Raw genomic sequence first — 16,590 nt, 5'->3', positions numbered from 1 at the left:
GTCCAACGCACAACCAGTCGTGCCAATAGGGCTGAGCCCGATTGGCAGGGCTGTTGTCGCTGGTTCATGGCTGATACTAACTATGGGGTGCTACATTGCCCACCTGTATGCCGAGATGACCAGGACTGCGGTCCAAACAAGCCGTGTGTGGCCACAAACAAACAACCAGAGAATAGCGCGCGCCAAACACCGCTGCCTAAGTACCGCTGCCCATCAAACCCGCCGCACGGGGAGGCGGGCAGGGGGGGCGGACCGAAGGAACGTCATCCTGCTACAGATGTACATTTTAAAGTAACTTGTATTCTCCCCCCCTCCTGGACCCAGGCTATGGCAGCTGCATACCCCTGCCATACCCAATTGACGCCCCTGGGCCGAGGGGGGCGGGGCCAGCACCGGAAGCGAGCAGCGGCTGATCGGTCAGTTCCTTCTGGTGTCATTCTGGCAGAGAGAGACAGAGCTGCACGTATATGTAGATAGAGAGAGAGAGATAGAGAGAGATAGCGATTTAAACGCGCAAAACACATCGACCCGAACCGCGTCCGACGGTGAAAGCCGTCGAATAAGGCTCGACGAAGAGGAACCCGACGCTGCGGACGCGCTGCCACGGTCCCATTTCAACCGTATAATAAATAACTAGAAGTGGAGGAGGAAGGCAGGAGGGGGAAAGAAAGGTAGAGAGACATAGAGGATCCACTAGGAGAGAGAGAGAGAGAGAGAGAGAGAGAGAGAGAGAGAGAGAGAGAGAGAGAGCTGTGTCATTGAGAGCCAGAGCAGCAGGACACGTCAGAAGAACTGAACCCGAACCCCCCCGCCTCCTCCCCCCCTCCCCCCAAAGTCCCCAGACCCCCCCCCCCTCCCCCGATTCATAGATCCATAAGATCCCCCCCCCACCCCCACACCCACGGGATCCACGCGATCTACCTATCTATCCTCGAGCCACGTCGCCACAAGAGGAGGGGATCGAACCAACAGAACAAGGTGACATATTACAGATCTATTTTTCTATATTCGCCTCCCCATATACAGTAGTACTACTAAATACCAGCTCGAAAAGAGCAAGATCTGCAAGATCACAATGCAGATGTTGCTCCTTTTTCGTTACTTTAGCATTGCATGGTGTTGTTGGGTTGGCTAACGTTGTGGGTTTTTATAGCTGGGTTTGCTAAAACGACCTCGATATTTCGACGTCCCATTCGTCCGACAATGGGTTAGGTTTAGGCATAGTAGTAGCATTTCACCAGGTTAGCATTCACCACCAGCGTCGAACTAATGGGACGTCGTAACAGACAGGTGGGGGGAGATGTTAACCGACGGTGACCGACCTACGACGAGGCTCTTCTCGCCGGGTCTCTCCGTCCACGCGCCCCCCCGTGATGATCATGCTGCTCATGTAGCCTCTGCCTCGGTACCATTCATCGTTCATGGTGATGATGATCGCCGTCATTAGAACGTGACAGCGTTTTTATTTATTTTTTTGATCCACGTCGGGATAAGATCGAGGGTGTTGTTGCTTCCGTTGTGTGTCACCTAACCTTTTTAGAAAAGGTCCAAACGTGCACCCCACTGACAGCTGTCAAACCAGGTCGAAGGTGGATCTTCAAAGAAAGGAAGAAAAGAATGAAAAATAAATAAATAAATAAATAATAATAATTATATCTATCTATATATAGAATTATCTGTTTTTATAATCATATATATGGGTGGGTGACGTGACGTAACGTTTTCGCTGTCCTCGGTGTCAAACATGTATAAATAAAAAATATATTTGTCAAAAACCTTCTGAATATTGTGCAGGACATTAAGCTTTATGTGAACTTACTCAAGATTAAAACATTTCATTCCTCATTTCTTCAGAATTTTCAACCAAACATGGCAAAACTCATATGGTGTGACTGTCCTGACCTTGTTTCTCAAAGTGGGAACTTGAATAAAACTAAGAAAAAGAATTGCTAAAAATCATTTGAAAATGAATTTAGGCTAAAGAAATGTCTATTTGTGAGCCTATATCTTTTCAAAGTCAAAGCATAATGTTTTCAGTCATTTCTGATCAAAAACATTTTGTCCCCCAAACCAAAATCATTTGGTGTGACACTAGTTTGGACAAATTAAACAGGCAATTATTTGGACACCTATTGGCTAGAGAGGTCCTTCTTCTGTAAGGCTATTCAGCACTCCCAGCACAACTGCAAGACAGGTGTCTGAGGTGAGTTATGATTTTAACATTTTCATGAAATGCCATCTTGTTGAAACTTTGACAAACTCACCACTTTGGATGTCTGTTGGTGTGACACCTTTTCATTAAAAAAAGCTTAAGTTATTTGAAGTTTTGGTCATATTTCCATGTAGATCTAGGTTGCTTTGTTATAGCTAGCATGCTGTTAGCATGCTAATGTGTACATAGTAGCCTCAAGGTAAACCTAAATGCAGAAAACGTAATATGGTGTGACACTTAATCATAATGGTGTGACATGTCTGCTTGTCACGCCATATGACTTGATTGTCACACCATATGATTTATACTGTATTTAACTACAGATATAACAATAAATAACAAAGTTCCATGTTTCTTTTGTACATTTAAACATTTGTTTTAAACATTTTAACATAAAATGTAATTTAGCTTCATTCAGTGATACTTCAAATTCATCAGACAGAGCAGAAACCCCTTCACAGAAACCTTAACATATTGTTTCAATCTAAACAATATTTTCTCTTTGTCTTAAACTATACATTCCATTTTATTTTGTCAGCTGGAAAATGACAAGTGCTCAGAGAACGAGAAAGTACAGGGAGAAACTAAACAATGACCCAGCAAGGAGAGAGGAGCCAAAGGGGCGAGACTGCATTTTCTACGAAGAGCAGGAGGTTGTCTGTGGCATAGCAGAACCGCAACAAGGCAGCCGGTTTGCTACCCTCACCAAATACGACTGGCTGATGTACAATACAGTCTAAATGTATAATCTAATCTGATCTAATACTTTTGTACTTTCACTCACTGGACTGGACAGTGGACAGTGTTAAGGTAGGACCCGAGACAAAACTAGCGAAAATAGCTGATCTACAAGCTCTCAACACGTTGTGCTGCGAGAGCTTGTAGATCAGCTATTTTCGGAGTTGCGCAACCCAGCACTCTTTAGCTAGTGGAGATGTGGTGTAATGTCATGATTCCTAATTACATTTGTTCAACACAAAATGCTGTGTTCAAGTTCAGGAGACTTCGGAAAAAAGCAATTTACCTGAATGCTGAGTTCTGTTTCCACTAATTGGTGTTAATAAAATGTTGCCTTGGCTCCAAGTGTGGCTATGCGCCTTATTGTCTCTTTAGGATCCTTCTGCCGTGGGCCGGCAGAAGACTTAGGTGTGCGTAGCATTCCTGTGCACATCCTCATCATCCATCTACTACTACAATTCTTTCTTATCCCATGTTAAAGCCCTACAATAATATCCTGTTCAGAAATATTAAGGCCATGTTATCCTGGGTAATTGTTTAATCAATCAGTAAAGTTCAGTACTCACTAATAGGTAGGTTAAAACACAGTTTGCTTTGACACATGAAGATATGATCATACGGTGTGACACTAAATCATTTGGTGTACATTCCAAATAGTGAAAAATCATACCTTTATTAATGATTAAACCAAAAAAATGTTTATGGATTACATAGAGAATATTATCAGGAAGAGTCACAAATATTTGTGTAATTTTAGAGAAAGTTTTGACAGAATACATTTAAAATATGTTGTAAGATCATGAACATGGGCCTCACACAGAGTGTCGATTATGAAAAAAATATACAGATATAATTAATTTTCAAAAAACCATAGTGGATCACTGGTTAGTTATGATAAAGGACTTTGATAAAGTGAGTAACTTAAGAAAGATGTACTCCATTTTTATTTTATGAACAATTATTTTCATGTCACACCATATGACGATTTTAGGCACAAGTACAACAAACTGCTGAATAAAGTCTGATTCCAATAAAATATCTAAAAACAAAATATATTTCCATAAGGTTGAGAGTGAGTAGAACAAAAGTAAATAACTTTTATGCCTGCAATTTAAAGTTTTTTTAAAAACACATTTTTTGGGGCGTCACGTCACTGACCCATATATAGACCCTATATATATATAGCCTCAAAAGTCTAGTATCTCCCTCGTGCCATAGGGATATCCCTTTGGAGCGATGGTTAAGATATTGGACTTTCGCGCGGGAGGCCCGGGTTCGAGGCCTGGGTGGGGAGGTCCGATTCACCTCCATTACATATACTGTATACAGTATATATAGCTAATGATCTTTCTTATTTACAGTATCTATCTTTCTATACATACGCGCGCACACACGCACGCCCTCCTCATACATGATTTCATAGATCGATTGATCGATCTATATATAGATAGACATAGAAATAGAGGTATAGAATCCTGTTTGGTTTGGATTATGACTAAAACAACTGATATAATCCTGTATGATGAATATTACTCACGATATGACATTTTACATGACTATTAATTGTCACTCAAATAATTGGCGATTAACGATTTAATTGTGTTTTTGTCGTTGATAATTACATTTCTCTTTGGCTTGTAGGCTTTGAAGTTGTACATTGCAGATATGACACATAACCTAAATATACAAATAAATTACTGACATATTTGACAACTTACTACTTAAAAAATAACATTGATAGTGGAAATAGCCGATCTACAAAGCTTGTAGATCTGCTATTCCACTATTTCTGTAATTTTTCAACATTCACGATTATGACGATTATGACAAAATAATTGCGATAATGTCAAATAATCACGATTAGACGATTATGTAATAATTGTGACAGGCCTAACTATGACTGCGGTTAGATGGTGTTATGATGTGTGGTGATTCAGCAGCTGTGTGTGGCTGACTTGTCACACACACACACGCACCGTGACGCACGCACACACACACACACACACACACACACACACACACACACACACACACACACACACACACACACGTGCAGAGAGGTGGCGGTCGTGGTGTGGTTTTTGCTTCAGAGAATGTGACAGTGACATGCTAACCATAGCAGCCATCTAGCAGCAGCTAAGCAGGCAGATCTGCTGTGGCCACACAGCCAGCTAGCCAGCAAACTGACAACGTCACGGGGGTTTAAAATTAGAACCTGGGGATGGATGTGGCTTTTCTTTAGGTGCTGTGACACTACACCAGGGGTCTTCAACAGGGGCTCCGGGACCCCTAGGGGGTCCTCAGAGTTACTACAGGGGGTCCCTCCAAATCTTTGTGCGATAGAAGCTTTTTTTTCGTCCTTTTTTATGTTAACCACTTGAACCCTAGCGTCCATATTCGGAGAACTTTAGCCAAAAATAGCCGATCTGCAAGCTCACAACGCCTCGCGCTGCGAGGCGTTGTGAGCTTGTAGATCGGCTATTTTTGGCAAAAAGGTTTGGTATAGAGAGGAAAAAGAGCAGACTAAGTACAGACTTGAAAGGTCAAGTTTATTAAGTATTGACGGTTCAAGTGGTTAAATATCTGAAAACACAAATTGACATGAATCCAAAATACTCTGATGATTGTGCTGTCAAACGATGAAACTATATGGAATCTATGGGTTGTAGGGGGGGGTCCCTGCTTTATCTCTCTCTCTCAACTAAGGGGTCCTTGGCCTGAAAACGTTGAAGACCCCTGCACTACACTATAGCCACTGTTTTGCTTGCCTTTATGGCTGTCACAATTATTACATAATAATCGCCTAATTGCGATTATTTGACATGATCGTGATTCTTTTTCGTAATCGTCATAATCGTTTCCATGTTGAAAAATGTTAATATATTTATCAAAAAAGTCAGAAATTGTGCAAATAGCAGATATACAAGCTCACAACAGGTCACATTGCGACGCGTTGTGAGCTTGTAGATCGGCTATTTCCACAATCAATGTTCTTTTTTAAGTATAAAGTTGTCAAATATGTCAGTAATTTCTTTGTATATTTAGGTTATGTGTCATATCTGCCATGTGCAACTTCAAAGCCTAAAAGCCAAACAGAAATGTAATTGTCAACGACAAAAACTCTTTATTTGAATTAAATTGTTAATCGCAGTTATTTGTGTGCCGATTAATCGTCATGTAAAATTTCATAAACGTGACAGCCCTACTTGCCTTTAAGGGGATTGTTATGTGCAATTAGGGATAGGCCGATAAGCGACATTATCGTGATAAAAAAAAACACTCACGATAATCTTATCGTGGAGATTTTTATTTATCGTGATATCGTCCTCCGTCGTGCACTGGGATCAATTCAGCCTTTATTTGCCGTGATGCATATCCGGTACCACTTAAACCCTCTATAATTGGTAAAAGGTACTCGATACAGTCTTTTTTCACTCTCTCTCAAATGTCTTTGCCAAAAAATATTCGATCTACAAGCTCACTACGCGTCGTGATGCATTGTGAGCTTGTATATCGGCTATTTTTTGGCAAATGTTCCGCCCCAGGATAATGGATTTTGATTATCGCAATAATATCGTAAATCGTGATTTCTTTTGTCACAAGAATCGTGATATGACATTTTCACATCGTCCCATCCCTATGTGCAATACAGTGCAATTACTTTGTTAGGTTAATTGAATAATCGAGGAGAGTGCCATTTGGATATTTTGTTAAATATGAAGACAAATCGACGCAAAATAGATTGTTTAAAATAATCTATTAGATAGATTGGTCCCATTTAACCACACACCATTACAAGCTGATCCATCTACGAGCTTTCAATGCATTGCGATGTCTCGTGTTTTCGGGAGCTTGCTATGTTTGGTATGTCGGATCGCCAATCAATTATTTATTCTTAATCGATTCAAATGTATTAGTTCGATTGACTGTTGCGCCGCTATCTAGGCTCTTTCAGTGCGTTCCATTGTACAAAAAAAAAAGAGCTTATTCATGACTGCGTGATGTTGTGGCATAATAATCCTTCTGTATGGCAGGGATTCCAGGCAGTGAAGCCAGGCTACTGTGTGTGCTTGTGCGCGCGCGTACAACGATTATGATAAAGTGACTTTCATAAAAAATAATGGCGCTTTTGTGCGATGAAGAAAGTTGACGCTGTCTGTTTGGGCTGTCAGTGGAATGGCTTCATTTAATCCATTCAGGCCTAGAATCATGGAATGCTTTAGCTATTGAAAAATAGCAGATATAAAAGCTCACAGCGCGGCACCGAGTGCCGCGCTGCGAGCTTGTAGATCTGCTATTTTTGAAAAAGTCGGGAAAATGTGTGCAAATCTTTGAATATATGTATTTATTTATGTAGAGAACGTTTGTAACTCAACCTTTGCTTCTGGGGGGTCCCTGGAACTAAATATTTTGAGATGGGGGTCCGTGGCCAAATGCACATCATTGTGGGTGGTCCTTCACATGAACAAGTTTGAGAACCACTTACATAGTAGTCTCTCAAGAACAGACTAACTGAGCTCCAGTTAAGTGAAAAGGACATTTTCTTTGATGATGGCTGGCCAGATTGCTGACATAGGGTGTGCCAAATGTAGTTCTAAGAGCGGCCATTTCTTGGGACAACACAGCCTTACACAGGTGTTCTGATTAGACTATAGCATTAGTTCTATGCAATCAAACAATTGAAACACCTGTGTTTTGTCACAAGAAATGGCCGCTAAGGACTACAATGACGTAGCCGCTGGCACACACTATAGAAACAGAGTTTTTTCAAAAAAAGGATTCAAAAGACACTCATAGAATCGGGTGAAAATTAAAATTTTCACGATTCTTCAAAAATGGCAGATCTCCAAGCTCGCAGCGCGGCACTCGGTGCCGCGCTGTGAGCTTGTATATCTGCTATTTTTCAATAGTTAAAGCATAAAATAACAACACACTATAATGTGTACCCGTTCTAAATGGGTTTAAACTGGCATCAGTCGGATGCACTGCTGACTCGGTGTATGACACTGTGCGTTTGTGTGTCTTGTGTTTTCGTGTGTGTGTGTATGTGTGTGTGTGTGTGTGTGTGTGTGCGTGCCTCTCCCCCTCTCCTCTCCACAGGGCCTAGCGATCACGGGATAGCTATTTGGGTGCGTGTGCAGTGCGCGCGTGTGTGTGTGTGGGGGGAAGCGGAGCCGGAGCAAACAAATGGGGGATTACGGGTTCGGAGTCCTAGTTCAAAACAACACTGGCAACAAGTCTGCATTCCCGGTCCGGATCCACCCCCATCTGCAGCCCCCCCCACCGCAGCAACACCACCACCACCACAACGTGTCGGCCCAGCCCAGCGGCCCGCAGGCCTTCATAAGCAGCTCCGCGGCGTCCGCCTCCCAGGGGAATGGCACCACGGCAGGAGGTAACCACTGTTCTACTAGTCTCGCGTAGCCAGACAACTATTCCACCATCTCTGAATGCTATATAGAGTCTGGGAGGGGAGGCTCTCTCCATTCCGACATGTCGCCACTCCAAAATTGACTTCTTATTGTCGGAGTGGCGACACTCCCATGGGCCTAAGGTTTAGGGTTAGGGTTAGAGATAGGGTTAGTGTCGGAATGGAGACATGTCGGAAAGGAGACCTGTCGGAGTGGAGATATGCACTCGTCTGGAACAGCAGCTCCCTAACGGCGAGTAATGGAAACGGGCATTACCGTTCCAAGAAAATATATTTTAAAATGTCATTTCTGCTAAGCAGCAAGCTAAACATGCTTATATGATTTTTATTTATATAATGATAAATGTGTGCGATGTGAGACAGAAACGGAAGTGACGAGGAGGCTTCACCTCCGCTTTATCTCGCATTCATCGTTTCTATTTCCCTTTACCAGACTGTATGCCGGGAGCATTTGACCAAATCGCGGAGGCAACAGTCTGGCCACGCGAGACTACTATTCTACCACTTTTTGTGGTCACATGTTCAAATACTGGCTTCTGATTGGCTTAACACTTATGTTGCTATCAATTAAATCTCTTTGAAGGTCCAAGTTGCCATGGTCTCCATAGACTTCCATGTAATTTATAGTGCACGGATCATGCACGTCCATGCCTAATCTTGCACCACGTGTGTGCACGCTGTTCACAGCTTTCAAACAAAAAAAATCTGCTTGGAAATCCGTTCAGGCATTCATGAGATAACAGCCATTATGTTTTCTTCAAATGTAAACAAACATGGCTGCCATGTTTGAAAGATGGGGTTGGTATGGGGGTTAAACATGCAATTTTGCGATCGCGATCATGCCTAATAAATTATTTGAGGTAAAAAAAAAACATGTTTGAAAAAAATAAAAAACGGTCCAAACTCGGGAAACTCGGGGTTGGCACAGGGGGGGTACCAATACAAACTCGGGAAACTCGGGGTTGGCACCAGACAGGTTAAAACAGTGGTAAATCAGTCAACGACCTTGAGTTGGCTCATGGACCCCGCCCCACTGTTGTGTTGCAGTTGATTGTAACTAAATAACCTTTGCAAGTTACAACTGTGTTTTCTTTCATTTATATGGTAGAAGTGGTAGAAAAGCAATTTACCATTCGAGGGTCGTGGGTTGTTGGCTGATTTACCACTGTTTCAGGGTTGTGGGTAAATCAGCCAACAACCCACTCCCTCTCATGGTAAATGGCTTACTTCTTGGTCCAAAACCAAGGCTGGGCAATAGTAGAGATGGGACGAGTGCCACGCTGTGAGCTTGTAGATCTGCTATTTTTGAAAAATCGTGAAAAAAGTGTCTTTTGAATCCTTCTAAGATTTTTTGGGAAAAAAAACTATGTTTCTATGTCAGCAATCTGGCCAGCCATCGTCAAAGGCTTTTGACTTAACTGGAGCACAGTTAGTCTGTTCTTGAGAGACCACTATGTCAGTGTTGCTCAAACCTTTTCATGTGAAGGACCACCAAAATGACATTTATTTGGCCACGGACCCCCATCTCAAAATATCTAGTTCCAGGGACCACCCAGAAGCAAAATTTGAGTTACAAACGTTCGCTTTGAAAATACATATATTCAAAGATTTGCACACATTTTCACGACTTTTTCAAAAATAGCAGATCTACAAGCTTGCAGCGCGGCACTCGGTGCCGCGCTGTGAGCTTGTATATCTGCTATTTTTCACTGGTTAAAGCAGTCAATAATTCTAGGCCTAAATGGGTTAAAGGTGTATTCAGTGTTAATGAAAGTGGCCGGGGGTCATCTTGTCCCTTACTGGCCTTACAGCGTGGAAATGTTTAGTTTTTTATAGATTTTTTACACCATTATAATGTTCTCGTTTTGATCATTAGACCCAATCACTGAATATCGGTAGGCCTACGTCTCTAGCGCAGGTGGAGAACCTCATCATGTCTTCATTCTATTCTAACCCAAAGTAAAATCCATAATCCCGTCTCGGCAGGAGGAGGGGGCTCTCCCTGGCTGTTTCCTGCCTCGGCCGTGGGGGGCGAGGACATCCTGGGGGTCCCGGAGAAGCCCAAAGCACTGCAGCAGACACCGGACATGCAAGAATCACAAGAGAAGCAGCAGCAGCAGCAGCAGCAGCAGATGTCCCCCGGGAGTCACCAGGACGGTGTAAACGGTAGGGGTGGGCTGTCACAGTTTGACAGCACATTTTAATGTAGTTTTAGTCATGGTCTTTTGAATGAAATGTTATTTAGTTTTAGTCATGGTCTTTTGAATGAAATGCCATTTAGTCTAATTTTAGTCGACTAAATATCCTACGTTTTTAGGCGACTAAATCTACAGTTGATTTAGTCAGCTGAAATGTATGTTGGCAGGCCTTGATGGCATCGTAAGGACTGATTTTACACTTGGTTGCGTGGTGAAAATAGCCGTTCTACAAGTTCACATTGTAGAACGGCTCGCAGATATACAAGCTCGCAGATATACAAGCTCGCATTTTCAATAGTCAAAGCATTCAATAATCCCACCCATTTAGTAAAGGGCTTAATTATGGTCCCTCCCCCCCGCAGGCGGCATCATGTCTGAGCTGGAGAAGGCCCGCTCAGAGGAGGGCAAGGCGGAGAACGGCGCCGCCGAGACGGCCGTCAAGGACAAGCAGCTGCGCCTGGAGTCGCCCGTTCTGACGCCCTTCGACTACCAGGAGCCGTCAGGCCCCGGCGTCCAGTCCGGCAACGCCTCTTCCACAAGGTCATCATGGTTTTATTTATTTTTGAGCGGTTCAAACCGCTCCTATAAGTGGCTGTGCATGTGTCCGTAGCCTTTTTCCTCAGCGTTTTGCCATATAGTAAAATGTGTGTGTGTGTAGCACGTAAACCGCTCCATAGAGTGGCTCTGCGTGTGTCTGTAGCCTTTTTCCTCAGCGTTTTGTGTGTGTGTGTAGCACGTAAACCGCTCCATAGAGTGGCTCTGCGTGTGTCTGTAGCCTTTTTCCTCAGCGTTTTGTCATAGCAAAATGTGTGTGTGTGTGTGTAGCATAGCCTGTACATCCTAGACTCAAATCCTAGTCTGAAGATGTTATGCAAGTACGACCACCGCTCACTTCACATTGGGTGTGATTTTTTTTGCATCACTTCCAGTGATGTTGCTAGGTTTTCAATGTAATGGGTCCCAGGACCCACAGGTGGTCATTCAAATGGGTCCCAGAATTATTGTATGGGTCCCGCGACGACACGCGCATCATGCATCAACGGTGAAAACATCACAAAGGACTTTGATTTAAACAAATAGTGGCAAATAGCTACTTGTATGTAGATAATAAAGGACAGAAGCATGGATTTACAAGACAATCTCAATCATTTCATCAATAATGCCAGAACGCACAGTTGTGGAGACTCCACCCCCATGCAGCTCAGCTGGTGCAGTGAAATGACTGATAGCAGGAAGGATAGAGTTGTATACGTCCTGGGGATGCAGGGATGCTTAGTTTAATGAGTCCTTTATTACAAATATGGGTCAGGGACACAGGATTCAGAAGCATCAATGCACTTAAGTGAGTCCCAAACCTTGTGGGCCATGACGGTGTCCAAAAATGATTGGCCAAACACAAACAATGTAATGCATATGGCCGGGTTTCCCAAAGCGATTTTAGCCCATCGTAGCTCACGCATGGTCGTAGAGACCAAGACACACCTGGCTAAATACGGTACGACATTCTATATATGAAGACTGAAAATGGCTGAAAGTCAGTGGTTCTCAACCAATGGTCCGGGGTAGGGCATTAACGACTTGTGATTTTTGCAAGTCGACTCGACTCAGTAAAAAGTTGAGTTGAAGTCAACTTTATCGTTTGATGACGTCATCACATCACACGACCCACCAATTATTTTGGGGGGTCCCCAGATGATTAACTTAATGTGAAACATTGTTTTCTCACTCAACTGTGAACAAACCAACATAAAGTTTAAGTGTATAGAGGGTATCTGCACATTTCTAAAGTGACAATTTAAGGATTTTTTCATACCTCTAAAATGGCAACTTAAACATTGGCCAAATTGTCAAATATATAGAGGCAGAAATTGTGAAAGCGTTTTTCTTTTTCAACTTCGACTTTCTCTGCAGGGAGTCGACTTGTGTAATGAAGTCGACTGAGTCGACTTGTTGACTTTTTCCTTAACTTTTTCTCTGCCATTTTAAACATAGCTGTAGTAAGCAGCTGCCAAATTGTCCTTACCTTTTAACGTGGGCACGCGCACGCATCGTGCACAATCTGTGCGCGACTCATCTAGTAGACGTGTAGACTCGGTGACAAGCTTTCGAATACAAAAAACCCCATTGAAAAAGACATATCCGTTGCCACGCTGTATCTCTGCTTATCAGCCAGTGTTTACATGAAAAAGCATTGAAAAAAGCCAACTGTGCGCTATGGTAACACGTGGACACGTTCGCGCACAAAACGCACGATATGTGCGGGGATCATAATCCAGGCGTGTAGAGACTGGATCAAAGTTTCCAAACGCAAAAATCCGATTGAAAAACGAGCGTTCCGTTGCCGAGTAGCTTTCTTTTCTGTTACACAGTAAACCAATGGAGGCGGGACTATGGCCCAGGCTCAGACTGGATACGGAAAGCTGGATCCGGTCCAGACCGGAAATGACCGGATACAGTTAGGGGGGCGGGCCTAAAGAGCCAGAATCAGCGAAAATCTGCGCTAATACTTTTAATCCTTTCATAATGATTAAAGCTAATTAAACTTTACGGGCTCTACGGGCATGGCAGCGCGGTACAGCGGGAAATCTACGGTTTCTACGGGGATCGCGAGGTATGAGTTAATGCCCTAGTCCGGGGACCACCGGTGATCCTCGAGGGGGTTCCAGGGTGGTCCCCAGCTAAATGACAAGAGAGTTGATAACCGAGTGGATCCTTATAGCTTTGGGCCTTAGAGCCAAAACTCTCATCAAACGGTGGTCAAATGCCGAATAAATACCGCAATGGGCGTTGATATGAACAGGATCGGAAACCACTGTCCTCACTGAAATGTTTGGTCAGTTGTTGTTTGGTTAGTTTAGGCCTAGAATTATTGAATGCTTTAATTTTTGAAAAATAGCAGATATACAAGCACACAGCACGCTGCGAGCTTGTAGATCTGCTATTTTTTAACATAGTCTTTGAATCTTTTTAAAAGCGAACGTTTGTAACTCAAATATTTGCTTCTGGGGGGGTCCCTGGAACACCGCGTTTTGAGACCGGGGGTCCTTGACATGAAAACGTTTGAGAACCACTGATTTAGAAGATTTAGAGGTGTAGAAGTAAAAGACTTGCACAAATGTCCACGATCTTTCCCCAAAAAAAATAGCAGATCTACAAGCTCGCAGCGCGGCACTCGGTGCCGCGCTGTGAGCTTGTATATCTGCTATTTTTCAATAGATAAAATCAAAAGATAACGGCTGAAATGTTTCAGAATCTAGCATGACACAGATGTTGCGTTCCACCGTGCTGACTGTCTGTGTTTCCGGTCCCACAGTGGGTTTAACAACTGGTCGGCGGCCATCGCCCCCGCCCCGGCGGGCTCCGCCATCATCAACGAGGACGTCAGCTTCTTCAACCCGGCCGCCTCGGCGGGCAACGGTAACGAACCCGGATGTTTGTTTCTGTCTATTAAAGAGCTGGAGAGACAGGGAGACAAATGGGAATGGCAAATGGGAGACCCATTTGCCATTCGTCTCCATAGACTTCCATGTAATTCATAGTGCACGGATCATGCACACCCATGCCTAGATCATGCACCATGTGTGTCCACATTGCTCACAGCTTTCAAACAAAAAATCCGAATGGAAATCCGTTCAGGCATTCGTGAACTAGCAGCCATTATGTTTTCCTAAAATGTAAACAAAGATGGATGCCATGTTTGAAAGATAGGGTTGCTATGGGGGTTAAACATGCAATTTCGCGATTGCTATCATGCCTACTACATTTTTTGGGGTCCAAAAAAACAACGGGAAATTCTCTGGACTATCGGGCCTGGCGGGGAGGGACATTAGCATATTCTCGGGACTATCAGGCCTAGCAGGGAATGAGTTAACACTGTCACTGAACAAACACTCTGTACCAGCCTCTATCACACACTTCGTTTTGGGAAGAGAGTCTGGGATTGCAGGGAGAGGGGCGGGCTAAATAGCTCTTAATTGCTCCCTTTGAACTACAAAGGGGTTGCACACTAAGGTAATTGATTGGGCCATACAAGTATCAAGACCTCGTTAGTGTCAATGAAAACATCAAAGACAACTACCTGTTTGATGCCTGTCATAGAGGGGAGGGGGGAATGTTTTTGTGTCCACACAGCCTACAGCCCTGATTGGCTAACCCTTTCTGGTGGCTGGTGGAAATGGATTCTCAAATGTGAGGCTCCAGACCACACTACACCACGGTTCTGGTTTATGAACCAGGCTAGATGATTACTGTCACAATATTAAGCTATCTAACACTGTTACTGAACAAACACTCTATAGCAATGATTACTGTCACAATACAGAGCTGTTTAACACTGTTACTGAACAAACACTCTATAGCAATGATTACTGTCACAATATATAGCTATCTAACACTGTTACTGAACACACACTCTATAGCAATGATTACTGTCACAATACAGAGCTGTTTAACACTGTTACTGAACAAACACTCTATAGCAATGATTACTGTCACAATATATAGCTATCTAACACTGTTACTGAACAAACACTCTATAGCAATGATTACTGTCACAATATAAAGCTATCTAACACTGTTACTGAACAAACACTCTATAGCAATGATTACTGTCACAATACAGAGCTATCTAACACTGTTACTGAACAAACAATATAGCAATTACTATCACAATATAGAGCTGATTGATGATTATGATCACAAAAATAAGTTGTTTTAACACATTGAATGGAAAGGAAAACATCGCCCACCCTCCCCTGACGCCACGTGTCGCCCCTCCCCCCACAGGCCTGGGCAACGGGCCGCCGCTGCTCTTCCAGAACTTCTCGCACCACGTGGGGCCCGGCTTCGGCGGCGGCGGCTTCTCGCCGGCGCAGATCGGCGGCGGCCACGGCCACGGCGCCCCCCACCACCACCACCACGCCCCCCCGCCGCCTCCGCCCCACCCCCACTTCCAGCCCCACCCCCCGCCGCCGCACCCCCCCCACCACGGCCACGCCCCCCCACAGCAGCAGCAGCAGCACCGCCGCTCGCCGGCGTCGCCCCACCCGGCCGCCGCGCCCCCCTTCCCGCACCGCGGGGGGCCGCCGCAGCAGACGGCCTTCGGGGGCGGCGGACAGCTGCCCGCTCACCTGTCGTCGGCCGGGGGGCTCCAAGCCGCCAAGCCGCCGCCCCCCTCTCCCTGGGGGCCGGCCCCCCCGCCCAGCTACCAGAGCCCCTCCCCCTCGCCCAGCTCGGCGTCCTCCTGGAGCCCGGGTGGGGGGTACGGGGGGGGCGGAGGAGGAGGAGGAGGCTGGGGCGGCTCGCAGGTAAAAGGCCCCCTTACTGCTGTCATGGTTGTTGTGTTGTCCCAGTCGTTTTGAATTGTTGCTATATAGAGCAGGGGTTCCCCAATTAGTTTTCCCCAAGGGCCGAATCATGTCTAGGGTACCAAGCCGAGGGCCACAACATTGCAGGGGGCGGCGGTGGCGTTCCCGCTACTCCAGTGACAGTTCAGATATCGTCGTTGTCCAAAACAGTTGGTTTTGCATTTATCATTTTAAAAATCATTTTAAAACCGCGAGGCGTTGTGTGCTTGTAGATCGGCTGTTTTCACTACTTTTGTGCGACGGTCTTGTATGATTTGACTTATGACTTATCGTATGGCATTGTGTCTATTTATTATTTATAACTATTTAAGTGGCAGATTTTGGTGTTAAATCGTGGCTATATTTCCATATCGCCACATGATATAGCGCCAAACTGAACTGTTTTGTTCAAATCTAATGGAATTACTAAAAGTTTTTGTTTCTGTTTTTCAGTTTTGTAAATTCAAATAATATTAACATTTGATATTTTAATTTAAATGGGGTAGGCAATATAAGCTACGGCTTCCGCCCATACCTTTTTGGACCTTTTTGGACTGTTCTGAATGTGCTTAATAACTACTGTATGCATTGTATAAATTGTCTGAAATGGTACCAAAATAAACTAACCTAAACCTAATTTGCGAAGAACGTACAAATTTGGAGATA

General features: G+C 44.2%; 1 protein-coding gene across 1 annotated transcript in view; it reads left to right on the top strand.

Moving 5' to 3' along the window:
- The first annotated feature begins 468 nt into the window (after positions 1–468).
- LOC308304261 (cytoplasmic polyadenylation element-binding protein 4-like) overlaps positions 469–16,590 on the top strand; it is an 86,994-nt gene continuing 70,872 nt past the window's right edge. The window contains exons 1-6 of the mRNA XM_080748827.1: positions 469–978; positions 8,051–8,345; positions 10,368–10,547; positions 10,942–11,119; positions 13,893–13,996; positions 15,365–15,885. Of these exons, the coding sequence (XP_080604953.1) occupies positions 8,138–8,345; positions 10,368–10,547; positions 10,942–11,119; positions 13,893–13,996; positions 15,365–15,885 (1,191 nt within the window). The 5' untranslated portion in view covers positions 469–978; positions 8,051–8,137. The remainder of the gene's footprint in view (positions 979–8,050; positions 8,346–10,367; positions 10,548–10,941; positions 11,120–13,892; positions 13,997–15,364; positions 15,886–16,590) is intronic.

The sequence above is a fragment of the Nannobrachium achirus genome, assembly GCF_963921795.1.
Source record: "Nannobrachium achirus genome assembly, chromosome: 19".
NCBI lineage: Eukaryota > Metazoa > Chordata > Actinopteri > Myctophiformes > Myctophidae > Nannobrachium > Nannobrachium achirus.
Note: the sequence above shows the minus strand (reverse complement) of the source record. Positions and strands in the feature narration are given on the sequence as shown.